The sequence below is a fragment of the Fringilla coelebs genome, assembly GCF_963513975.1.
Source record: "Fringilla coelebs genome assembly, chromosome: 3".
Lineage (NCBI taxonomy): Eukaryota > Metazoa > Chordata > Aves > Passeriformes > Fringillidae > Fringilla > Fringilla coelebs.
The window spans coordinates 1,477,673-1,504,759 of NC_140030.1; the positions used below are offsets into that span (position 1 = coordinate 1,477,673).

At 51.7% G+C, this 27,087-nt stretch overlaps 1 protein-coding gene across 3 annotated transcripts in view; it reads right to left on the reverse strand.

The window, feature by feature from the left end:
• Positions 1-27,087, reverse strand: part of OTOF (otoferlin) — a gene marked incomplete at both ends in the record, with an annotated part of 118,568 nt that overhangs the window by 49,655 nt on the left and 41,826 nt on the right. For 2 of the 3 annotated variants that reach the window (XM_084203545.1, XM_084203547.1), the window contains 13 exons: positions 1,342-1,525; positions 1,973-2,081; positions 3,710-3,933; positions 5,078-5,264; positions 8,227-8,413; positions 9,583-9,742; positions 10,791-10,875; positions 11,689-11,751; positions 13,347-13,478; positions 14,609-14,663; positions 15,184-15,310; positions 16,901-16,974; positions 25,333-25,362. In XM_084203545.1, the coding sequence (XP_084059671.1) occupies positions 1,342-1,525; positions 1,973-2,081; positions 3,710-3,933; positions 5,078-5,264; positions 8,227-8,413; positions 9,583-9,742; positions 10,791-10,875; positions 11,689-11,751; positions 13,347-13,478; positions 14,609-14,663; positions 15,184-15,310; positions 16,901-16,974; positions 25,333-25,362 (1,617 nt within the window). The remainder of the gene's footprint in view (positions 1-1,341; positions 1,526-1,972; positions 2,082-3,709; positions 3,934-5,077; positions 5,265-8,226; positions 8,414-9,582; positions 9,743-10,790; positions 10,876-11,688; positions 11,752-13,346; positions 13,479-14,608; positions 14,664-15,183; positions 15,311-16,900; positions 16,975-25,332; positions 25,363-27,087) is intronic. The other variant, XM_084203546.1, reaches the window with a different exon arrangement.

Consider the following 27,087-nt stretch of genomic DNA (forward strand, 5'->3'; position numbering starts at 1 on the left):
GATCACCAGGAGACAAATCCAGCTCCAGCCCTTCCCACCAGGAGATGTCAGCAGAGCCCCATGGTTAAGTTCCTCAGCTCCCAGAGGATGGAGATTTTTGGATAAACAGGGTGGGAGAGGTCCCAAAACGTTGGAACTTCTCATCTCCCCTTAGGATTCAGCTGAAGAAGGAGGCGAGGAACAGAGGAGGGAATTCCAGGGGGATTTATCTGTGCTGATATTGATGGAAACAAGGGAGCAAATTCCAGGGAGATCTGTGCTGGATACTGATGGGGAAAAAGGAGGGAGTTCCAGGGGGATTTATCCATGCTGGATATTGATAAAAGCAAGGGAAGGAATTCCAGTGGATTCATCTGTGTTGGATATTGATGGAAACAATGGAGGGAATTCCAGGGGGATTTATCCATGCTGGATATTGATGGAAACAAGGGAGGAAATTCCAGGGGATTTATCTGTGCTGGATATTGATGGAAACAAGGGAGGAAATTCCAGGGGATTTATCTGTGCTGGATATTCATGGAAACAAGGGAGGAAATTCCAGGGGATTTATCTGTGCTGGATATTCATGGAAACATGAAAGGGAGGGGATTTCAGGGGATTTATCTCTGCTGGATATTCATGGAAAGAGGGAGGGAATTCCAGGGAGACACCTATCTGCACCAGATATTCTTTTCCCAATTTATTTATTCAGACAGTGGATTCAATTAGCACCAATCTACTGCTAAAACTTGATAAAAATCCACTTTAAGTGAATCTCATAATCTTTAATCCAATTATCTTTCTTGGAATGCAAATCCAGACCTCCCCAGGCACATCTCACCAGGCAGAGGATTTGAGCCTTTTTATCCCAATTTCCTGCCCGATTCATTTGTAGAATTTTCCCAGCAGTTTTTCCATCTGGGATCTCACCACTGCCGAGGCCACCACTGACCCATGTCCCCAAACCAGGAGAGTCCCCAAGAGCCACACAAGGTGGACACACTGACGTGTCCGTGACCAGGTAGACACACTGACCAGTGACCAGGTGGACACACTGACCAGTGCCCAGGTGGACACACTGACCACACAAATCCACGGGGACACACTGACCAGTGCCCAGGTGGACAAACTGACCCAGTGCCCAGGTGGACACACTGACCTGTCCATGCCCAGATGGACACACTGACCCAGTGCCCAGGTGAACAACTGAACACACAAATCCAGGTGGACACACTGACCAGTGCCCAGGTGGACACATTGACCTGTCCATGCCCAAATGGACACACTGACCAGTGCCCAAATGGACACACTGACCAGTGCCCAGATGGACATACTGACCAGTGCCCAGATGGACATACTGACCTGTCCGTGACCAGGGGCTTCATGGGCTGGGATGAAGAAACGGAAACCAGCTCTCCATCCTCGCCAGCTTCATCATCACTGGAATTCTGGAGCAGCTCCGACTCCTCCTCGTCCCCATCCCCTCCCTCTTTCTTCCTCCGCAGGAGGGGTTTGCTGGAGCCATCCACCTGGTTGCCATAGTTACCTCGAGAGGGGGAAAAAAAAAAAGAAAAATAAATAAATAAAAAATGCAATCAATTCACAGGGTTATAACTCCCAGCTCTGGGATTGAATTCAGGCTGGCAGAAGTTTTCTCTCCTGGAATCACAGAGAACGTTGGGGTTTGACTTCCTAGAACCACGTCCAGGAACTGGAAATTAGGGAGAGGTGTCTGTGTCCCCTCTCACACCCCTGGGGATCCCCTGACATCTCTGGAGGGTGAAACCAGGATGGGAGACAGGGATCAGCTCCACTGGGCAGAGCCCAGCAGGCACAGAATAGGATCCCACATCCCTCATGCCCATGGGGGAGCCATTCCCTGCTCCCAAACCTGCTCTGGCAGGGGCTGGAATGGAAAATTGGGAATAAACCCCACTCCCAGCTTTGGATTCTGATTTTCACCACCATCACAGTCCCCAGAAAAACAACCAACCTATGGTGACCTCGAAATTAATGGGTTTGTCCCCAATCTTCCTGTCGATCATGGTGGCCTCCAGGAAGGCTCCGAAGAGGAAGAATTCCTCCATCTTCCCGCTGCAGTTCTGCAGGAGAAAAGAGATCCCAGGGCTGAGGGTGGGGGCCAGAGGGAGAGACAGGTCCATCCCTCGGGGTGCCTTTTCCAAAGGGACCGGGAAGGTTTTGTCCCCCATCTCTTGGTTCGTTGTAGAGAGTGTTTAATTAAAGATTTTATTTTAATATCTTTTAATTAAAGATAACCTGGAGCTGTGTTGAGGTCCATCATCCCTTGCCCAGGAGGGGCTCTCAGGGATATTCAGGAATACAAGCCTGAGTTCACTGAATTGATCAAACCACACACATCCAGGTGCCTGGATGCTCCCACGGAATTGGAGTGGTTCTGTTCCCAGGTGGTTTCATTCCCTCTGGCTGGGAAATAAAGGAGATTGGTTTCTTGGTTTCTGATTGAAATCCATCAGGATAAGAGTGGGATAACTGGAATTAGGGGATGAGTCACTGCCCATGTGTATTTCTCATTTGGAGAAGCATCCCTAGGCTCAAGAGATTATAGAAATCATGGAATGGTTGGGGTGGGAAGGGAGGTTAAAGATCATCCGGTTTCATGGGCAGGGTGACCTTCCTCCATCCCAGGGTGCTCCAAGCCCTGTCCACCCTGGCCTTGGACACTTCCAGGGGTGGATCAGCCACAGCTCCTCTGGGAAAGCTGTGCCAGGGACAAACGATGTCACTCTGACGTTCCCAGTGCTCCTAAGGAAAGTGAGCACTGGAATGATCCTAAAACCTGAAATTTACTTCCATTGTTCTGTGAGAAACAGAACAGCTGGGAGAACACTTGAAGTCACAGAATTCACAGAATTCTCAGAATCACTGGGTTGGAAGAGACCTCCAAGATCATCCAGTCCAACCCAGTCCCAGCACCTTAACTGAACCCTGGCACACAGTGCCACATCCAGGCTTTGTTAAACACACCCAGGGATGGGGACTCCGCCACCTCCCTGGTCCCCAGTCCCAAAATTCCCAAAATTCACAGAATTGACAGAACGACCAGATTGGAAGATACCTTCAAGATCATCAAGTCCAACCCAGCCCCAACACCTCCACTGAGCCCTGGCACCCAGTGCCACATCCAGGCTTTGTTAAACACACCCAGGGACGGGGACTCCACCACCTCCCCATTCCAGAACTTTATCACCTTTTCTGGAAAAAACTTTTTCCTAATATCCAGCCTAGATTTCTCTTGGTGCAGCTCAAGGCTGTGTCCTCTGATTGTGTCAGTGCTGCCTGGAGAAAGAGCCCAGCCCCAGCTGAGCTCAGCCTCCTTTCATGGGGTGTAGATAGAGGGTGATGAGGGCACCCCTGAGTCTCCTTTTCTCCAGGCTGAGCACCCCCAGCTCTCTCAGTTGTTCCTCTCAGGGTTTGTGTTCCCAGCCCCTCTCCAGCCTCGTTTCCCCCTCTGGATGTGCTCCAGGTCCTCAATGTCCTTCCCAAACTGAGGGGCCAGAGCTGGACACAGCACTCGAGGCGTGCCCTCACCAGTGCCAGGTACAGGGGCACAATGACCTCCCTGCTCCTGCTGGCCACACCATTCCTGATCCAGGAAAATCCTCGATTCATGACACCAAAGATAACAACCCAACATTCCCAAAACCCCAAACTGCCCCCTGCATGCTGTGGGGTCACAGGGGGGACTCACATCAGCCACAGCCGTGGCCTGCTCCACCTGCACCTCGGTGGAGCTGTTGATCTCGGGGTTGGTGGTGTCCAGGATCTCCACGGCCAGGCCCAGCAGGAGCCGGGCGCGGAAGGAGACGCCCTCGCCCAGGCCCTCGTTGAGCTCCTGGTGCTCGTCCATGAGGGTGTAGTTCCGCGTGGAGCCGTACATGTTCACCCAGGCGGGGCCGAAGGTGGGCAGGAAACCTGAGGGGGTGGAAGGGGCAGGTGGGAAGGGGATGGAGAGGGAAAGGGGAATGTCTCGGCAGCCGTGGTTGGCGTCGCTTTCCTGGTCTCTGTGTGGGGACGCAGGCTGGGATGTGTTCTTGTGTGTCCATGGTTGCCACCATCCATGGAGACAGTTTTTAGGGAATCCCAGGAGGATTTGGGTTGGGAAAGAGCTCCCAGACCATCGAGTCTCGCCTGTGCCTGATCCCCACCTTGTCCCCAGCCCAGAGCACTGACAGCCACATCCAGGAATTCCTTGGACATCTCCAGGGATGGGCACTCCAAACCTCCCTGGACAGCCCCTGCCAAGGCCTGACCACCCATTTCCATTCCTCCTGATGTCCAACCTGGCACAACCAGGGTGAGCGGAAGCGTTTAAGTCTTTCACCTCAATCTCCTGCCTAATGCATTTGCAGGAGATTTTTCTGGCAGTTTTTCCATCCGATCCCGTCACTGCCAAGGCCTCCACTAACCCATGTCCCCAGGTGCCACATCCAAATGGCTTTTAAATCCCTCCAGGGATGGAAACTCCACCTGTGCCAGGGATCAAAAGCCATTTCCAGGAAGGAATTTTCCAGATATCCAACCTGAGCCTGCCCTGGCACAGCCTGAGGACATTCCCTCTTGTCCTGTCCCTGTTCCCTGGGAGCAGAGGCCAACCCCCCCGGCTGTCCCCTCTGTCAGGGAGTTGTGCAAAGCCACGAGGTCCCCCTGGAGCCTCCTGGGGTTTTTTTGGGGAAATTTGCAGGGAAGGCAGAGGTGGGAACTGGGCAGGTCTTTGGCATTTCCCCATTTTGAGGTTCGAGGAAGGAGAACCCCCCATTACTCCCTTTCCAGTCCCACGTCCGGTTTCCCATCTTTGCCCGCAAATGCTCATCCATCCACGGAATTTTTGGAAGAGCAAATTGTTCTGGGGTGTCTTTGCTCTCAGGTATTGGCTGAAGGTTTGCGACAAATCTTGGTTTTCAGGGCACTGGCCCAGGAACCTCTCACGTTTGAGGGCATCAAGGTCTCACCAGATGAGCACCAAGGAATTCCAGGGGTGGGAAGGAGCCTGGAAAACTTTGGGAACTCTGCCAAAGGAATGCCCCTGCAGCCTTTTATGCCCCCACTTCAGCTTTACCTTTGTCCCCTTCATTGGAGATCTTCCTGAGGTCGATGAAATGCGTCCCGATGGCCACGTCGTTGACCTTGTCCGAGTCCCGGATCTGGATCTTGATCCGCTTGCACAGCGGGGGAAACATCTCTGTGAAGATGATTTGCTCGTTCCAGAGGGGCTCGTAGCTGCTCTTCTGTATGGATGTCTTTCCCTGGAATCGAGAAGAGACGGATATCAGACAAGGGTTGAGTAAGAGGTGAGAGATGTGGGACTCCAGGCGGAGTCAAAATGCAGTTTATTTTATCCAAGGTGTTACAGCAGTCCAGGGTCGTGGGATGTTGGAACCTGGATGCTGAGAATTTCAAATTTTCTGTGCTGAAAGGCACAGACTGGCAGGAGAGCACTGCATTTGACCTGGGGCTGTGGAGGAGGCTCCCAAAAATGATTAATAGCACAAGGATGGTGGTGTGGAGTTGGTTAGAAGTTTGTGATATCGCAGGGTAAAAAAACTTAGATATGGGATTTTAGCACATGGTGATACATGGGAGCCAAGATGGAGAATTTTGGGCGTGGATTAGATGTCTTTTTTGCACCTTCTTCTTCACGGATCTGGGTGGTTTTCTCCAATTGGATGAAAGACGTCCGCATTGCGGGTTTTGGGTGATCATAATTGGGTTAGAGGCATAAATAACATAGATGTCAACTGTTTATTGGGTAAATGGAACTTAAAAAGCCTTGAACAGACACCATAGCCCTGGACAGACACCATTTTAGCTCACTTTTTAGGGAGAGCTCACATTTCGTGAGTTTTTAGTAGATGAGGATAATAAACTTCAGAGTGAGACTTCAAAAACAACATCTCCTGAATTTTGTTTGCCCTCACCTTGGAGCAAGAAAGAGCCTGGATTTCCAACATGGGTGACAGAGCCACGCCTACAGCTGTGAGCTTCAGCTGCAGACAAGCTTGAAAACCCTTTATTTTTGGTTACATTGCATTATATATTTTTCTTTGCTGAGCATTTTAATATATAATCAACCAATTAATACCTTTACTATTACCTATAACCTATCATTACTATCATTACCGTATTATGGTCAATACTATCCAATCAAATGTGTTAGAACGTTATGGTTTAAGCTTAAAGTTGTTTTTCTGTTTTCTTGCAGTGGAAAACTCTTAGAACTCTTTTTTCTACTTGCCACATGGGCATGTTTGTTTGCCTCTGGAATCTTTCTGCTTGGTAAAAATATCTTTATGTTTGTGGTCAGCTTATCCTTTGCTCTAAGTCATGAAATCTCTTTCCAACTCGACATAACCTTTGCTTTCTTAGTTGTCCAATAAGATTGGCTCAGCAGTCCTCAATTTACTCATTTATCATTCTTCTATATCAAAACTTGTTTCCATCTCTATTTCATTCTCAGGTTCTACATTCAGAGATTTTTCTGCCAAGCACACAGATCTGTGAGAATTTCCTGTCAAACTTTCATCCTTCCCCACAGGTTGGGTCTTCCAAACCTCATCCCCCCCACCTGAGCTGCTCCCTTCTACCCACTCCGCCCTCTCCTGAGTAAGGAATTCTCCTCCTCAACTGGAGAGGGCTCAAACCCACCCCGGAGAGAGAAAACAAGGTGACACCATGCCCCTCTCGATGTGCCAGGTGACACCATGCCCATCTCGATGTACCAGGTGACACCCTTTCAAAGTGCCAGGTGACACCATGCCCCTCTCGATGTGCCAGGTGAACACCATGCCCATCTCAACCAAGGTGCCCCCACGCCCATCTGGACATGCCAGGTGACACCACACCCATCTCGATGTACCAGGTGACACCCTTTCAAAGTGCCAGGTGATGCCACGCCCATCTCAATGTGCCGAGTGACACCACACCCATCTCAACATACCAGGTGACACCATTCCCCTTTCAAGCTGGCAGGTGACACCACGCCCATCTTGAAGCTCCAGGTGACACCACGCCCATCTTGATGTGCCAGGTGACACCATACCCCTTTCAAAGTGCCAGGTGACACCACGCCCCTCTTGATGCATCAAGTGACACCACACCCATCTTGAAGCTCCAGGTGACACCACACCCATCTCAACATACCAGGTGACACCATGCCCATCTCAACCAAGGTGCCCCCACGCCCATCTGGACATGCCAGGTGACACCACACCCATCTTGATGTGCCAGGTGACACCATGCGCCTTTCAAAGTGCCAGGTGACACCACGCCCCTCTCGATGCATCAAGTGACACCACACCCATCTTGAAGCTCCAGGTGACACCACGCCCCTCTCAATGTGCCAGGTGACACCATGCCCATCTCAACCAAGGTGCCCCCACGCCCATCTGGACATGCCAGGTGACACCACGCCCCTCTTGATGCATCAAGTGACACCACACCCATCTTGACATGCCAGGTGACAATATGCCCATGTTGACATGCCAGGTGACACCACGCCCATCTCAATGTGCCAGGTGACACCACACCCATCCCAACATGCCAGGTGACACCACACCCATCTCAATGTGCCAGGTGACACCACACCCATCTCAATGTATCAGCTGACACCACCCCATCTTGATGCACCAGGTGACATCACGCCCCTCTCAATGTGCCAAGTGACACCACGCCCATCTTGACATGCCAGGTGACACCACATCCATCCCAACATGCCAGGTGACACCACACCCATCTCAATGTGCCAGGTGACACCATGCTCATCTCAACGTGCCAGGTGACACCATGCCCATCTCGACCAAGGTGACACCATGCCCATCTTGACAGGCCAGGTGACACCACACCCATCTCAACATGCCAGGTGACACCATGTCCATCTGGACCAAGGTGACATCACACACATCTCGATGTGCCAGGTGACAACATGCCCCTCTTGACGGCCCTGGTGACACCACGCCCATTGTGCCAGGTGACACCATGCCACTCTTGATGTGCCAGGTGACACCACACCCCTCTCAGTGTGCCAGGTTACACCACACCCATCCAGACCAAGGTGACACCACACCCATCTCAGTGTGCCAGGTGACACCACACCCGTCTCGATGTGCCAGGTGACACCACGCCCATCCTGACATGCAAGGACAACCAAGACCATCTATGGCCACCTGCTGGTGTCACCTCCTGTGGTCGCCCCGGGACCTCCCCGCTCACCTTCTGCCCCGCGAAGGCCACCTGCACGTAGGGGTCCACCAGGTCCTTGTTCTCCCCGATGAGCGCCTTCTTGACGTTGGCCATGATGCTGGTGTTCATGCGCGGCAGCCCCTCGGCGCGGTAGATCTTGATGTAGAACCGAGCCCACTGCCGCTCCGGGGGGACCCCGTCGGGGAGCAGGAGGTTCCTGGAATGCCGGGATGGAGTTGGGAACAGCTGCTGGGGTGGGGTGGTCAGGGAAGAGCAAAGGTTGGACGGGATGATCTCCATCCAATCTTTGTGGTTTCATAAATGACCAGAGAAGCTGTTTCATTTTCCAAGCACTGACTCCCGCTTCCATTCCATTCCACGGAAATAGAATGAATGGGAGTTTGGAAGAGTTGCTTTTTCCTTATCAAGGGGAGCTCAGAGGATTATTTTGGGGATGAAATTAACTCCATCCATTGTTATTTTTGCTTTCCTCCTCTGCAGGAATAGATGGGAATGCTGTGAACAAAATATTTCTAGGGGAATTCAAGGAATTTTTGGAGTTGTCCATGACTGGTGGAAGGCATCCCTGCCCATGGCAGGAGGGTTGGAACAAGATGATCTTGAAGATCCCTTCCAAAACAAACCATTCCAGGATTTTAGGAATAAGCAGGAGAACATCACCGCTACAGCATGGAATGAAGCCCAAAGTTCTGGAGGTGGCTCCTCAAACCCCAGCAAGTCAGGAAATCTGTGCTGGTCGTTTCTGACTGTTAATGGCTGGACTCAACCCCAGAGGTCTTTCCCAACCTAAACCATTCCATGATTCCATGTGGGGAGAGCCTCAGAGGCAGGTTTAAAATGGAGATATTCATTTAGATGGAAAAGTTTTGGGGCTGGAATCAAGCCTTAAAGCCTCTGATTTTTTTATTCCGTGACCTTTGAGATGTTCTGGACAGTCCAAGATCCCTCTCCACACACACAGCCTGGGAAACCCCATCCAGACTTCCCTGCTCTGCCTTGGGTTGGGAGATCCCATCCCATTATCCCATTATCCCATTATCCCATTATCCCATCCCATTTTCCACTCAGGGCCCATCAGGAGGGTCAGGGGATATCAGGCTGGGTGAAACCAGGCTGGTGCTGCTGGAGAGTTCAACCACCAGCAGATGGTCTGACCCCACAGGAAGGACAACTCTGTGCTGGACATCACCCGGAATTCCCCCAGGACCACACATTCCCTCCCAGAAAACCACTGGATTGGTCCCTCTGCTTTCACGGCTCAGGGTTTGCCACCAGGTTTGAATCCTGTGATCCCACCCAAGGGAAAGAGCGTTGGAAAGGATTCCCGAGGGAGCTGGGAAGAAACGGATCCCAGCAGATCCCTACCCTTCGATGTCATCCTCCTCCGTCTCGTTTGCCTTGTGTGGGGTCTTGATGTTGTCCCCTTTGCCCACCACGGCGATGTCACACTTGAGGTAGCCCTTGAGGCCAGCCGTGAGGTCCTCGGGGTCGGACAGGATGGCCCATTTGTGGTAGAACTGGTGCTCTGCAGCCCAGGGGACAAGAGAGACCTTTGTCACCACCAGACACGGCCAACGCCACCAGGACACGGCACTCCACGGAGTGGGACCTGCCCTGTGCGTGAGGGATCCCAGCAAACCCCTGGAAAATCCACTGGGAAGGGATGGAGAAACAATGGGATAAACTGGAGGTGGGTGGAATCTCATGTCCCCACCCTGGAGGGGTTGAAAGCCGTTTGGATGTGGCACTTGGGGACATGGGGCAGTGGTGGCGGTGCTGGGGATGGTTGGACTCGATGGTCAGCAGCTCTAATCAACCTCTCCCTCTTTTCCAGGCTTGGGTGAAATGTGGGGCAGGATCCAGCCCTGGACCTCCCTGTCTGGAATGTTGTTGTCCTGTCTGGGAATGTCACCTGGGGCTTCTTCCAGGGCAGGGCAGGGATGGACACCAGCACAGCCAGGAGGGATCTCAGGGACACCTGGAAGAGCTGGAGAAGGGAAGGATCCAGGGAGAGCTCAGAGTGCCTTCCAGGGCCTCAAGGGGCTCCAGGAGAGCTGGGATTTGAGACAGGGCTAGAGGGGCAGGAGCCAGGGAACAGCTTCCAGTGGGAAAGGGGAGCTTGGGATTGTGGGATCTTGGGAAGGAATTCCTGGCCGGGCTGGAATTCCCAGAGAATCCCTGGATCCCTGGCAGCATCCAAGGCCAGGCTGGACATTGGGGCTTGGAGCCACCTGGGACAGTGGAAGGTGTCCCTGCCCTTGGCAGGGGTGGAATTAAATTATCTTTAAAGTCCCATCACACCCAAACCATCCTGTGCTTCCACAATTCCAGGATGGGATATAGACCCTTCTCCAGAGGTGCCAAGAGCTCTTCCCTGAACTACAAATTACTCCAGGCGACTTGCTTATATCTTGGATATTTACACTTAATCATTTTCAATCAATTGCCAATCATTTAATGCTTGGACAGCATTTTCCAAGGAGTCCAGCCCCCGCCTGACTCCTTTGCCAGGAATTTTACCCCAGTGAGCAGGTGCAGGTGCCTGGGAATTGTTACAAACAACATTCACGTACCAGGCTGGGTATAAACAGTCCCAACATCCATCTTGAAGGACCCCACCAACGTCCCGCTCCTCAGGAGGTTTTTGGAGTGGATCACCTGGAAATCAAGAGGGGAAAACCGCTCAGGAATTCCCCCCGGACCTGGGAGTTGCAAAACCATTCCAGAGGTCTCCAGGATGGGATGGGAAAGGTGCTGAGGAGTTTTCCTCGGTCTGGGGAGGATTCAAGGACACCAAAAGGCCCGGTGGGGTTGGCAGGTCCTGATTAATGGAATTGCCAGGAAGTTTGTATTTGGAATGAACAAAGAAATGCAAAGAAATTAATATTTGGAGCAAGATCCCTTTTCCAGTCACTATAGCAGCAAACACTGGGATATTTAACTGAGGGAAGAGCCTTTAGAATGCTCAGAATTTGAGGAAGACTGGGGGAAATTGTGCAGCCAGTCTGTGCACCGGGATGGATATGGATGATCCCAATTAATGTGCCCTAATTGGGCAGGGAATCTGGAAGTCCTGTCCATCACCTTCCTGGTTTTGGGTAGACTGAAATCTCAGCTTTGCTCTCAGCATTCCCAATCCTGGATTTCCACAACAGCTCTGATGCCCCAGGAATTTCCCTGGCAGGCTCTGGAAGGTCTTTCTTCTCCACAAGAATAAATTAATTCCAAGGTTTGGTTCAATTAAATAAATAAATTCCAAGGTTAGGATCTCTGGAATACCAGAGAGGGACACAGGGATTGCAGGAGCTGTGTGGAGCCAGGAATGAGGGTTGGGAAAGAAAAATGGACTGGGGGTCTGCAGAAGAGAATTCCTGTTGGGAATCTCACATCAAGGACCTTAAACCCATCCCAAAAATGGGTGGTTTGTTTCCAAAGCCCCCCAAAAAGGACAAGGATATCGGGGTCACTTACGGAGAGCTTGATGATCTTGTCAAACATGACATCGGGGGGGACGTGGAAATCGAAGACGAAATACTGGAAGGGAAAGAGGAATGGTGAGGAGTGGGATCCATCAGGATTGAGAGCCCCCTGGAGAAGATGTGGCTGCCCAAGAGGTGCCCATGGCCCAGCAGAGATGGATCCATGTCATCCCAACACTGAGTGTGGCACCACATGGATCACCAATTGGGATGTGGGGAGCAAATGGAAGTGCAGATTTCTCAGAAAACCTGGGGATCATTGGTCAAAAAATTCCAGAGGGCAAGGGCTTTGTTTCTCCTCTGTAGTTTGAGATTTCACCTTATTCCGGCAGGAATTTAACCCCAGAAAAACACGGATAAGAAGGAAATCACCGGATTGAGGGCGGAGTAGACCAGAGGGATTGGGAACCCCCGGATGCCTGGAGGAGCTCCTGCAGCCCATGGCCCAGCAGGGATGGATCCATGTGATCCCAACGCTGAGCGTGGGACCACGTGGATCACTGATGGGGGATGTGGGGAGCAAAAGGAAGTGCAGATTTCTGGGAAATTCTGGGAATCATTGATCCCAAAATTCCAGAGGGTCAAGGCATACTTTCTCCTGTGTGGTTAACGTTTCACCTTATTCCAGCAGCAATTTAACAAAAAAACCCCAAAAAATCACGATAAAAAAGAAATCATGGGATCAAGGGCAGAGCAGCCCAGAGGGATTGAGAATCCCCCGGAGAAGCTGTGGCTGCCTGGGGGGTGCCCGTGGCCCAGCAGGGATGGATCCATGTCATCCCAACACTGAGCATGGGACCACATGGATCACTGATCCCTCACTGAGGGAGCCAAGGGAAACACAGATTTCTCAGAAAACCTGGGAATCATTGGTCACAAAATTCCAGAGGGCAAGGGCTTTATTTCTCCTCTGTAGTTTGAGATTTCACCTTATTCCGGCAAGAATTTAACTCCAGAAAAACACGGATAAGAAGGAAATCACTGGATTGAGGGCAGAGTAGCCCAGAGGGATTGGGAACCCCCCGGATGCCTGGAGGAGCTCCTGCAGCCCATGGCCCAGCAGGGATGGATCCATGTGATCCCAACACTGAGCATGGGACCACGTGGTTCACTGATGGGGGATGTGGGGAGCAAAAGGAAGTGCAGATTTCTGGGAAATTCTGGGAATCATTGATCCCAAAATTCCAGAGGGTCAAGGCATAGTTTCTCCTGTGTGGTTAACGTTTCACCTTATTCCAGCAGCAATTTAACTCAAAAAAGCATGGATAAGGAAGAAATCATGGGATAGTGGGGAGGAGTATCCCAGAGGGATTTGGAACCCCCTGGAGAAGCTGTGGCTGCCTGTGGGGTGCCCATGGCCCAGCAGGGACGGATCCATATGATCCCAATGCTGATCCTGGGACCGCATGAATCACAGATCCCCCATGGAGTGTGGGGAGCCAACAGAAGCGCAGATTTCTCAGAAAACCTGGGAATCATTGGTCAAAAAATTCCAGAGGGCAAGGCCTTTGTGTCTCCTCTGTGGTTTGAGGTTTCACCTTATTCCGGCAGGAATTTAACCCAAAAAAAAAATCACAAATAAGAAAGAAATCGCAGGATTGAAGGTGGAGTAACCCGGAGGGGTTGGAGCAGCACCAGGGCCAGACCCACCTCATTGTAGTAAGGACAGTTGGTGGATTCCTTCATGGAGGTGTATTTCTTCTCCTCCCCCACCTCCACGCACACCACGGGGTCCATGTTGAGCCCCACGAGCTGCCGGGCCTCGATGATGGTGATGCTGACCTGGGGAGAGGAATTCCCAAACTTCCACATCCCGGGAGCAGCTCCAGGCTGCCTTCACCCATCCCCACCTCTGACCGAGGGGAATTCCCAGTGCCGTCCCCAGACTGGGACCAGTCTGCTGGTCCCACTGGGACACGGATGAGGAGGGGCTGGCAAGGGTGTGGGATATAGGAGATCCCAGGAATCCCAGTTGTTCAAGCCCGAGGGTGTGGGCACTCCACCCAACGTGGAAAATCCATTGGATTTAACCTGAGCTGTGGGATCAGAGAGACCGATCCCATTGGCTTCACTTCTGCTGGAAAATCCAATGGATTTAACCCGAGCTGTGGGATCAGATCCCATTGGTTCACTTTTGCTGGAAAATCCCATTTTCTGCTGGAAAATCCAGTGGATTTAACCCAAACTGTGGGATTAGAGAGACCGATCCCACTGGCTTCACTTCTGCTGGAAAATCCAATGGATTTAACCCGAGCTGTGGGATCAGATCCCATTGGTTCACTTCTGCTGGAAAATCCTATGGATTTAACCCAAACTGTGGGATCAGAGAGACCAATCCCATTGGCTTCACTTCTACTGGAAAATCCCATTTTCTGCTGGAAAATCCAGTGGATTTAACCCAAACTGTGGGATCAGAGAGACCAATCCCATTGGCTTCACTTCTGCTGGAAAATCCCATTTTCTGCTGGAAAATCCAGTGGATTTAACCCAAACTGTGGGATTAGAGAGACCAATCCCATTGGCTTCACTTCTGGAAAACACAATGGGATCATGGAATGGTTGGAATTGGGAGGGAGCTTAAAGCTCAATCCATTCCACCCCTGGCCAGGGGCAGGGACATGTTCTGCTACCCCAGGTTGCTCTGAGGAGACATTCCAGGGAGACAACCTAAAAACCAGCTTAATTTGGGCTTAATTTGGGCTTAATTTGGTCTCTCTGGGCTTCAGATGCTGGACAACAAACTCAGTGAATTACTTAATCCTGATTTTATGGCTCCACCAGTGAAATTCCAGCTCTGGGGATGTCCTGGATCCAAGCCCAGTGAGTTGGGACCCACCAGGAACTCGGTCCCTGCAAACGGTGTCCCCAAGCCCAGGTTGTGACCCTGAGGGCCACATCCAGGTGTCACCCACCTGGTAATCCATGGGCCTCCCAGCGCTCGGCTCCATCTTGATGTCGGGCTTGGACCTTGGGAGAGGCAGAAGAAACCCTTGGTCAAACCACAGCTGGAATTCACGGAATCATGGAATGGAATTTGGGTTGGAAGGCACCTCAAAGATCATCCAGAGCCCGACACCACCAATCCAGGTTCTCCAAGCCCCGTCCAGCCTGGCCTGGGACACTTCCAGAGATGGGGCAGCTGCAGCTTCTCTGGGAATTCCATCCCAGTCCCTGACAGGCAACAATTCCATCCCAATATCCCATCCATCCCTGCCCTCTGGCAGTAGGAAGCCATTCCCTGTGGCCTGTCCCTCCATCCCTCGTCCCAAGTCCCTCTCACTACAAAAGCAGGGTCACCCTCAATGCTCCTTCAACCCTGGGAGGCTCCAAAGAACTTTGGTGATTGCTTCTGCAGGTCAGATATTCCAAAAATGATCCCATGGCTCTGTGGGACAATGATTTCCAACATTTCCTGTGTAAGGGATCACTCATTTTTTGGGATGTGTGTCCTCACCTCCTGCTGGCACAATCCCAACCCTGATCTCACCTTTTGTTGGAGACATTGGTGGTGACAGCGGTGACAGAGGCCAGGGAGATGGTGTCTGGCTCCAGGCCTGCTCCGTATCTCATGGCCTTTCTATCCAGGTCTTCTGTTTCCAGAACAGCCGGATCGTCTGCGGGAAGGGGGACAAAGGAATGGCTCCGGTTTTAATTTCCATCAGTGAATAATTAAAGGCTGGGAGAAGGGAAACCAATCCATCCCCTCGGCCGGGAGCACAAAAACAATGGGAGGCAGGTCGGGTCTCGGACAACCTGCTCAGAAGAGGGGTTATCAAAGAGATGACATGGAATTCCATCCGGGCAGAATTCCTGCGGAGGGTCTTGGGGAGGAAAAATAAGGAATAATGACAACACCCCGAGTTTAGGGGGTGAAAGAGCATTTGAGGAAGCGCTGGGGATCTGAGGAGTACAAAAGATGTTGCAAAGACAACCAATTCCCTGGTTTTGAGGAGAGAGGGGTGAAAAAATGGGAGAAATGGGTCATTCCCAAGAGGAAAAACTGCTGCAGGAACCCAGATCCCACTGGCATGTGCCCATGCTTGGGTGAAGTTGCTGGAATGTTCCTTTCCTGAGGGAAAGGGGGTCCTTGACTCAGCCAGGAGATCAAGACTGAGCCAGAAGCTGGGAATTGCTGTCTCCATCTCTGGGATCCTTGGCATGGGATGATCATGGAGCTGCTGGAGTCGCTCCAGTGGAGACCACGGAGCTGCTCCAGGGCTGGAGCCCCTCTGCCATGGAACCAGGCTGGGAAAACTGGGAATGTCCAGCTGGAGAAGAGCTGGGTTCAGGGAGAGCAAAGAGCTCCTTGCAGGGCCTCAAGGGGCTCCAGGAGAGCTGCAGAGGGACTGGGGACAAGGAATGGAGGGACAGGACCCAGGGAATGGCTTCCACTGGGAAAGAGGAGATTGGGGTGGGATCTTGGGAAGGAATTCCTGGCTGGGAGTGTGGGGAGGGGATGGGCTGGAATTCCCAGAGGAACGGTGGCTGCTCTTGGATCCCTGGAAGCGTCCAAGGCCTGGTTGGAGCTGATCTAAGCTGGAGAAGGAGTCTGGAGGGGAGGGAATGCTGGGAATGCCAGCTTGGCCAGCAGGCAGCGCGTGCAGGGCATCCACCCCTCCCTCATCCAATGGCCAAGGGTTGGAATCACCATCCCAGCCCAGGGACAGCTCGAGATTCCTGGGAAAAGTGGGATCAGGAGCCTCCTGGCCCTGCAGCGCTGCCCACACCACGCAGCGAACATTCCATGGCCATGGATAAATCCAGCCTGTGGAGACGCTTCCATGGGACAAACTTCCCTTACTTTGCATCCTGGATGTTTTCCCATGGTCCTGCTGGGAGCTTTAACCACAAGGGGAACACCCAGGTTGTGGGAAGAGCACCCAGGTTTCCACACCAACATTCCAGGCAAAATTCCCTTTCCTCAAACCTGGCTGGAAAACAGGGGAAGTTTTCCCAGAACCACGACCCAAACTTTTTTCAAGGTTTTTCTCTCCCTGTCAACGCGCATTCCTGCTTTTCTTTGCTGCGGAAAACTGATCCTCGGCTCTGAATGGAAACAGAAATGAATTTCCAATCGCTGCCCTCTCCTGCCTTTCCAGAGGTGTCCAATTCCAGCCCCACCTCGTGCAGAGCCCAGGGAACAGGCAGCCCTTCCTCTCTGACTGCTGCAAGTCCAGGAATCCACCGTCATTCCATGACCGTACCTTGTTTCCGATGCTCATCCTTGGATGGACGCGTCTTTCCAAGCTTCATGGCTGAAAAAACTCCTTTTCCAGCCCTGGATGAAGAGAGGGAGAATAAAAATCCCTGTTAATTGTTGCATTTTTTGGTGTTTTCTAGGACACAGGAACAGGAGAAGGCTTTTTTTCCAAAAGGGAAAGAGGAAATGTCAGCTGAAAAACAGAGCAGGAAATATTCCAGAGAGTCAAAATAGAGAGTGGAATTCAAAGCCCTGGAATCTTGGATCCCAATTTTTATCTGGGAATGCCTCAGCTTGGGATAACTCTGCCTCCCCATGAGCAGAGTCCCGGCTGGGAGTCCTGGTCATGTTCCCACTCCTCATTTCTCCCGATCAGTTCATGGAATTTCTTTCAAGACACCAGAAAATGAAACTACTAAAAATGAAACAGCCCAAAATTCAAACACCCTGAAATTCAGACACCCAAAAGTTCAAATACTCCAAATTCAGACACCCCGAAATTCAGACACCCCGAAAATTCAGAAACCCCAAAAATTTCAGAGACCCAAAGATTCAAACATCCCAAAGTTCAAGTACCTCAAAATTCAGACACCCCAAAATTCCCACACCCCAAAACTCAGACACCCCAAAATTCCCACACCCCAAAACTCAGACACCCCAAAACTCAAATACCCAAAAAATCAACACCCCAAAATTCAAACTCGCCAAAATTCAGACACCCATGAAAGAGGAATGTTTTCAATTGGAGAATTCCCATCGCTGGAAGGGGAGGAACCTTTGCAGGTTTGCTGGAGATGTTCTTGGAAGTAACAGGGGACCTCCATCCAGGATCACACCTCACCTGCAGGCTGGACCTCCAGCCAGGACCTCACCTCCAGCCGGGACCTCACCTCCAGGCTGGACCTTTCATCACCTCCTGCTTGGACCTCACCTCCAAAATGAACATCATTATCAACCAGGACCTCACCTCCAGCAAGGATGTCACCTCCAGCCTGGATCTAACTTCCAGCCAGGACATCACCTCCAGTTTGGATCTAACTTCCAGCCAGGACCTCACCTCCAGGATGGGCCTTTCATCACCTCCTGCTTGGACCTCACCTCCAAAATGAACATCATTTTCAACCAGGACCTCACCTCCAGCAAGGATGTCACCTCCAGCCTGGATCTAACTTCCAGCCAGGACCTCACCTCCAGCCTGGATCTAACTTCCAGTCAGGACCTCACCTCCAGCCTGGATCTAACTTCCAGTCAGGACCTCACCTCCAGCCTGGATCTAACTTCCAGTCAGGACCTCGCCTCACCTCCAGCCTGGATCTCACCTCCTGCTTGGACCTCATCTCACCTCCAGGCTGGACCTTTCATCACCTTCTGCTTGGACCTCACCTCCAAAATTAACACCATTTTCAGTTGGGACCTCACCTCCAGCCAGGTCCTCACCTCCAGCCTGGATCTAACTTCCAGTCAGGACCTCACCTCCAGTCTGGATCTAACTTCCAGCCAGGACCTCACCTCCAGACTGGATCTAACTTCCAGTCAGGACCTCACCTCACCTCCAGCCTGGATCTCACCTCCTGCTTGGACCTCATCTCACCTCCAGGATGGGCCTTTCATCACTTCCCCTGCCTGGAGCTCACCCCCAGCCCAGATCTCAGCTCCAAGATGAGCCTTGTCTCCAGGCTGGAGCTCACCTCCAAACTAGGAACTCAGATCCAGGCTGGACCTTTCCTACAGGCCAGGTCTAACCTTCAAGGTGATCCTCACCTCCTGCCTGGACCTCACCTCCAAACCAGACCTCACCTCCAGGCTGGACCTTTCATCACCTCCTGCTTGCACCTCACCTCCAAAATGAACATCATTTTCAACCAGGACCTCACCTCCAGCAAGGATGCCACCTCCAGCCTGGATCTAACTTCCAGTCAGGACCTCACCTCACCTCCAGCCAGGACCTCACCTCCAAACCAGACCTCCCTTCCAAACTGGGACCTCACCTCCAGCCTGGATCTAACTTCCAGTCAGGACCTCACCTCACCTCCAGCCTGGATCTCACCTCCTGCTTGGACCTCATCTCACCTCCAGGATCAGCCTTTCCCCACCTGCCCTGCCTGGAGCTCACCCCCAGCCCAGATCTCAGCTCCAAGATGAGCCTTGTCTCCAGGCTGGAGCTCACCTCCAAACTAGGAACTCAGATCCAGGCTGGACCTTTCCTACAGGCCAGGTCTAACCTTCAAGGTGATCCTCACCTCCTGCCTTGACCTCCCCTCTGAACTGGACCTTTCTTCATCTCTGGCCTGACCCAGACCTCAAATCCAGGCTGGAGCTTTCGTCATCTTTATTTTGGACTTCACCTCCAAACTGGGATCCACTTCCAGCCAGAACAAAAATCACCTCCAACCTGGACTTTTCCTCTCCTCCAACCCAAATCTAATCTCCAGCCTGGACCTCACCTCCAGCCAGGACCTCACCTTCCACCAGGACCTCACCTCCAGCCTGGATCCAACTTCCAGCCTCAACACCTCCTCCAAGCTGGGCCTCATCTCCATCCTGGGATCCACTTTCAGCCAGGACAAAAAGTCACCTCCAACTTGGATTTTCTTCACCTTCAACCCAAATCTAATCTCCAACCAGGACGTCACCTGGCTGCCAGGACCTCACCTCCACCCAGGACCTCACCTGGCTGCCAGGACCTCACCTCCACCCAGGACCTCACCTGGCTGCCAGGACGTCACCTGGCTGCCAGGACGTCACCTGGCTGCCAGGACCTCACCTCCAACCAGGACCTCACCTCCAACCAGGACCTCACCTGGCTGCCAGAACCTCACCTCCACCCAGGACCTCACCTGGCTGCCAGGACCTCACCTCCAACCAGGACCACACCTGGCTGCCAGGACCTCACCTGGCTGCCAGGACCTCACCTGGTTGCCAGGACCTCACCTCCACCCAGGACCTCACCTGGCTGCCAGTACCTCACCTGGCTACCAGGACCTCACCTACAACCAGGACCTCACCTGGCTGCCAGGACCTCACCTCCAACCAGGACCACACCTGGCTGCCAGGACCTCACCTGGCTGCCAGGACCTCACCTGGTTGCCAGGACCTCACCTCCACCCAGGACCTCACCTGGCTGCCAGGACCTCACCTGGCTGCCAGGACCTCACCTACAACCAGGACCTCACCTGGCTGCCAGGACCTCACCTGGCTGCCAGGACCTCACCTCCACCCAGCACCTCACCTGGCTGCCAGGACCTCACCTGGCTGCCAGGACCTCACCTCCAACCAGGACCTCACCTGGCTGCCAGGACCTCACCTCCCCCCAGGACCTCACCTGGCTGCCAGGACCTCACTTCCAACCAGGACCTCACCTGGCTGCCAGGCCAGGGGATCCAGGGGATCCAGAGCTCCTGGATTCTGCAGGATTGGGATGTCATTCCACAAGGAAACCACACGGACCCTGTGGGATTTCCCAGTCCCACCTCTGGATGGGGCCAAAGGGTCACGTTTTGCCCTTGGGAATTTTTTCCCAAGGCCAGAAAAAAAGTGGAATTGCGTCCTGGTTGGAAATCACCCCCAGAAGTCTCCAGGACACAGAGAGAGCTGGAGCAAGCAGGAAGAAAATTAAGGAGAATGAGGGAGGGGATAAGACTGGGATAAGATCCAGGAACTATTTAAACCTGGGACTAAAGCAGCACTCAGGCCTCTGGAAGCTGTGATTTATTCCCAGGATGCTCCATTTTTGCCATGGATCAGAGGAGAAAAGTTAAGGATGAGGATTCCATATCTGTAATCCCACCAGGGAGCACCCAGGGGATGGGACCCTTTGGAGCTGTTTTCAAACTAATTTATTTAATGAGGAAATGTTGGAATCGTGGCTCAGGCTCTGGAATTCTGCCCTTCCAGCCACACCTCCTGGTTGGTTGGATTACATTCCTTTTTTTCCCCATGAAATTCTCAAAAATGGAGAGCAAAAAAAAATCCCTCCAGTCCCAGAGCTCCAGTCCCATTTGTTAAAAAAAAAAATCCCTCCAGTCCCATTTGTTAAATGGATTTAATAAAATTAATGTCATTTTTATCAAATCCATTTGTTAAATGTATTTGATAAAATCCCTATCCCAGGAATTTCTGAGGTTCCTTGGGAAGGAAAACCAGAACAAGCAGCAGCTGGTGATGGACTCAGCATGGAGAATCCCATCAGGGTCCTCTCCCAGCTGCCAAATCCACAAACACCAAGGATTCGGATCCCTCAGATGTTCCTGGCAGTAAAATGATGGTGGTGGGTTCAGGGTGATGCATGGAAAAAAACCTGGGATTAATCACCTGATCCATGGTGTGGAAAAACCACACCTGGGAATGGGGAAAAGCCTCTGGGACATCCACGGGATGAGGTGGATCAAAGGGAAAAATCCAGAAAATAAAAATGTGGAACGGAGGTCCAGGTGCTGTGTCCGTGCCCAGCAGGGAATGGAGACTTGGGAAGGGGAATGGGAAGGGAATAACGGGGTTTGGAGGGTGCTGGGGAAAGGGGGGAAAAGGATAGGAAAAAGGGAGAAAGAGGAAAAAAAAGGGAAAAAGAAGAACGGGGGAAAGGGTCAAAAGGGAAAAGGGAAAATAAAGAAAATTGGGGAAAGTAACAAAAAAGAAAAAAGGGGAAAAGGGGAAAAGGAAAAAAGATAAAATGAGAAAAGAGAAAAGGAAAAAGAAAGGAGGAAAATGAAAAAATGTGGGGGAAAATAGGGAAGAAAAGAAATGGGGAAAAATAGGGGAGGGAACTGTGAAGAAAAAATGGGGAGGGGAAAAATGGGGGGAAATTGGGGTGGGGGAATGAGGGGGGAAATAGAAATGAAAAATAGAAAAAAAACCCCAGAAAAATTTAGGAAAAAACTCTAGGAGGAACAAGTAGGGAGGGTAAAAGAAAAAATGGGGAAAAAAAATAGAGAGAGAATAAAATAGGGGGTAGAGAGGGAAAACCTGAGGGAAGAACAGGGAGAAAGTAGAAAAAAAGAAAAGGAAAAATTCTCAGAAAAATTTGGGAAAGAAATCCCAGGAGGAATCAGCATGGGAAAAAAAAAAATGGGAAGAAATAGAGGAAAGAAAAAACTTTGGGAAAGAAAACTGTTGGGATAAAAAAAAACCCACCAAGGATAAAGCAGGAAAAAAACGCCAAACAAACAGGAGAAAGCACCAGGAAAAATAAGGGGAAGGAAAAGGGGGAAAAAAAAAAACAGGAAAAATTGAGACAAATAAATTCTGAATCAGCAGATTTTCGTGGATTTGGGTGCATTTTGGCGGGTTTTGGTAGCATTCAGTAGGCGCTGGGAAGAAGGGAAGGAGCAGGATGAGGATGAGGACGGAGCCATCCCAAAAGTTCCGGAGCAGCTTCCCAGTGTCTCATCCTGATCCCCAACCCCTTCCCGATCCCCACCCGTCCCTTTCCCAAGCTGGGCGAGCCCTGCCCAATCCCAAACACCTCCCCCTTCCCATCCCGGCTTCTACCTTCACCCGGCCCTGCAGGAGAAGGTTCTGGAAGGTCCGAGGCAAGAATGGCGGAGCCTCTACGGTGGGACATCCATCCCAGCGCCGGAGGGGACGGATGGAGCAGGGATGGGGGATCCCTGCGAGTCTCCTCCGTGGGCACAGCGGGGTTTTTGTGGGATCTTCCCGGCGCTCCCGCCACGCTCCCGACGGCGCCGGTGGGAAGCCGGGGCTGGCGGAGAGCTGACACCGTCTCCACATGAATATTCCATGAGGATCCGCGCACCTGCGGAACCTGAGCCGCCCTCCTGGGGCATCACCCGCCCTTCTCCCGCTTTCCTGAAGAGCCCAGGCTCTGCTGCTCCATCACATCACATCCCACCTGGGCTCCAGCAAGTTTGGAGCGGGAAGAACTTCCAAGGAAGTTTAAATCCATGTCAGACACCAGAGACTCCAGCCAGCCTCTTCCAGCCTGGATTTTCTGGGGTCTAATATGGGATGGAGCATGGATCCTCTCCACTTCCACAAACCCTCCTGCTGCTGCTCCTCTTGGCTTGGGCCTTCAGGATTTCACACATAGGGATCTCTAGAATCCACAGGGATTCTGGAGCCACAGGAGGGAGCTGGGAGCAGTCTCTGTCCTAGCTGGAAGAACTTTCAAGGAAGTTTAAATCCCTGTCAGACACCAGAGACTCCAGCCAGCCTCTTCCCATGGATTTTCTGGGGTCTAATATGGGATGGAGCATGGATCCTCTCCACTTCCACAAACCCTCCTGCTGCTGCTCCTCTTGGCTTGGGCCTTTGGGATTTCACCCATAGGGATCTTCAGAATCCAAAGGGATTCTGGAGCCACAGCAGGGAGCCACAACAGCCTCTCTCCTGGCCAGATTCCAGCTGCAGATCCCATTACTGGTGAATTATCCATGGATAAAAGGACATTTTAATCACTGCCATGGATTTTCTGGGGTCTAATATGAGATTGGGATTTTTAATCCCATGGATTTTCTGGGGTCTAATATGAGATTGGGATTGAGCATGGATCCTCTCCACTTCCACAAACCCTCCTGCTGCTCCTGTTGGCTTTGTCCTTTGGGATTTCACCCATAGGGATCTTCAGAACCCAAAGGGATTCTGGAGCCACAGCAGGGAGCCACAGCAGCCTCTCTCCTGGCCTGATTCCAGTTGAAGATCCCATTACTGGTGAATTATCCATGGATAAAAGGACATTTTAATCACTGCCCTTCACTGGGAGCTGGGAGAACTTCCAAGGAAGTTTAAATCCCTGTCAGACACCAGAGATTCCAGCCAGCCTCTTCCCATGGATTTTCTGGGCTCTAATATGAGATTGGGATTGAGCATGGATCCTCTCCACTTCCACAAACCCTCCTCTGGCTGATCCTCTTTGTCCTTCAGGATTTTGCCTTGTGGGGATCTCCAGAATCCATGGGGATTCTGGAGCCACAGCAGGGATCTGGGAGCAGCCTCTCTCCTGGCCAGATTCCAGCTGCAGATCCTGTTACTGGTGAATTATCCATGGATAAAAGGACATTTTAATCACTGCCCTTCACTGGGGATTGGGAGCAGAGAACAGCATTCCCATGGCTCATTTCCTTGCAGGAATTCCACCTGCCAGGAATTCTTCCAGAGGACAGATCCCACTGCTGGGTCCGTCCTACACCCTCGGGAAGATCCCAGACCTCAATCCCTTTGTTCCTCTTCCCAGAGGAAAGACCAGAACTGGGAGAAGTCTTCCCGTTTTTTCTGACTCTTCCCTCTCCTCGAGGACATTTCCCTCCTTCTCCACCTCATGTCCATCTCCTGCTTCATCCCATTATTTGGGGAGATCCATCCATGGGATGTGCCATGAATTGATTCCCGAACCACAAAACAAGGAACAGGAGCCAGGAGAGGCCTCTCAGATGGGCAAGTCCCTGGGGATGATTCCAGGATCATTCCCTGGAGCTGAGTTTAAATTTGAGCCAGATGATCTGGTTTTTGGGGGAACATCCCAGTCTGGTATCCATGAAAATTTTTGGGAATAAAAGGAAGGCAGGAGCTAAAGAAACCTGGCAGCCTAATGTGGGCACAGGAGCTGCTGGATCATGGAATTCCCGAGTGGGAAGGGACCCATCGGGATCATGGATCCAACTCCTGCCCAGGACACACCAGCAATCCCACCCTGTCCCTGTCCCAGTGCTCCTGGAGCTCTGGGAATGTCACCATTCCCTGGGGAGCTGTTCCAGTGCACGGCCAGCTCTGGGGGAAGAACATTTTCCTGATATCCAAAGAAAATCTGGATCTAAATCCTGTCTTTTCCTGCCCTGTCCATGTCCAGCCTGGGAATCTCCCTCCATCCGATCCCTACGGATCCCTCAAAGCCTCTCAGTTCCCTTCAGGCACTACCATACTCCAAAAATTCTGCTGGATAAATATTCCTTGTTTTTTTTGATAAATATTCCCCGAGGCCACACATCCAAGAGAGCCAAGATTTTTCCAGGTCTGGCTTTAGAGGAAGGGAGAGCTCAGCAACTGGATCAGCTGGAAAAGTGGGAATGAAGAAGAGGAGGGGGAGCAGGGAGAGCACACTGACTGGATCAGCTGGAAAAGTGGGAATGAAGAGGAGGAGGAGCAGGAAGAGCAATCTGATGGGAAAAGTGGGAATGAAGAGGAACAGGGAGAGCAAACCAGCTGGATCAGCTGGGAAAAGTGGGAATGAAGAGGAGGAGGAGCAGGAAGAGCAATCTGATGGGAAAAGTGGGAATAAAGAGGAGGAGCAGGGAGAGCAAACCAAGTGGGTCAGCTGGGAAAAGTGGGAATGAAGAGGAGGAGCAGGGAGAGCAAACCAACTGGATCAGCTGGAAAAGTGGGAATGAAGAGGAGGAGGGGGAGCAGGGAGAGCACACTGACTGGATCAGCTAGAAAAGTGGGAATGAAGAGGAGGAGGAGGAGGGGCAGAGAGATCAAACCTACTTGTGCTCTTTGGTCTTCTCCTTGCCTTTGCTGGAGCCGGTGGTGGAATATCAGGGGAATAAAAGGCAAAAAAGCTTCAGTGCACTGAGGAATCAGGGAATCATGGAATGCTTCGGGTGGGAAGGGACCTTTAAAATCCATAATCCCAACCCCTGCCATGACAGGGCCACCTTCCACTATCCCAGGCTGCTCCAAACCCCAATGTCCAACCTGGCCTTGGACTCTTCCAGGGATGCAGGGGCAGCCACAGCTGGCCTGGGAATTCCATCCCAGCCCCTCCCCACCCTCACAGGGAAGAATTCCTTCCCGATATCCCATCCAAACTTCCTCTCTCTCAGCTTAAAATTTAGGTGGAAAACCTCCCCTCCCAGAACTGGAGCTGGAAGAGATGGAAATTCACGGGGTTTGTGTTTGGGGCCATTAATGCAGGACATGTGGGATTCCTGGGATTCCTGGATCACATTCCCGGGTCTGGAGAGGGGGATGGTTTTCCTCATCCTGACACATCCATATCCCTGCTCCAGAGGGGCCTGTGCTGCAGGGAGCAGGCTGGATCTGGAATTCCTCATTCCTGCCCCTAGGAAACATCGATCCTTTCCTTCCTTTTTCCCTCTGAGATCCTGCTCTGCTCCCTGGCTTCTGGTTTGCTTCTCCTCCAATATTCCTCTCTGCAGGTTCTGACTCCCTGTTTTCCTCCCTGGGTGCTTCTTCCCTGTTTTCCTCCTCCTTTTCCTTCCTGTTCCTATTCCCTGTTTTCCTCTCAGATCCTGCTTCTCTCTATTTTCCTTTCTGTTTTCCACCCCAGTCCTGCTTCTCCCTTTTTCTCCCTGTTTTCCTTTCTGCTTTCCTCCCCAGACCTGCTTCCCTGTTTTCCTCCCTCTTTTCCTCCCAGTTTTCCTCCTGGGTCCTGCTTCTCTGGTTTCCTCCCTATTTTTCTCCCCATTTTTCTCCTCGTTTTCCTCCCTGGTGCTTCATCCCTATTTATTTTCTTTCCTATTTTCCTCCCTGGTTTCCTCCCCAGTCCTTCTTCCTTACTTTCCTCCCTGGGTCCTGTTCCCTGTTCTCCTTATCTTTTTCCTCCCTGTTTTCCTCTCCAATCCTGCTTCTCTCCATTTTCCTCCCTATTTTCCTCTCTGGACCTGCCTCCCTATTTCCCTCTCTGTTTTCCACCCCGGTCCTACTTCTCTCTTTTCCTCCCTGTTTTCCTTTCTGCTTTCATCCCAGTTTTCCTCCTGGGTCCTTCTTCCCTATTTATTTTCCTCCCTACTTTCATCCCTGGTCCCTTTTCCGTTTTCCTCCCTGTTTCCCTCACTGTTTTCCTTTGCAGTCCATCCTTCCCTGTTTTCCTCCGTATTTTTCTCCCTGGTCCTTCTTCCCTATTTATTTTCCTCCCTACTTTCATCCCTGGTCCCTTTTCCGTTTTCCTCCCTACTTTCCCTCACAGTTTTCCTTTGCAGTCCTTGCATCCTTCCCTGTTTCCCTCCCTATTTTTCTCCCTGGTCCTTCTTCCCTATTTATTTTCCTCCCTGGTCCTGCTTCCCTATTTTCCTCCCTCTTTTCCTCCTGCATCCTACTTCCCTGTTTTCCTCCCTGATCCTTCTTCCCTATTTATTTTCCTCCCTACTTTCTTCCCTGGTCCCTTTTCCATTTTCCTCCCTACTTTCCTCCCTGTTTCCCTCACAGTTTTCCTTTGCAGTCCATCCTTCCCTGTTTTCCTCCCTATTTTTCTCCCTGGTCCTTCTTCCCTATTTATTT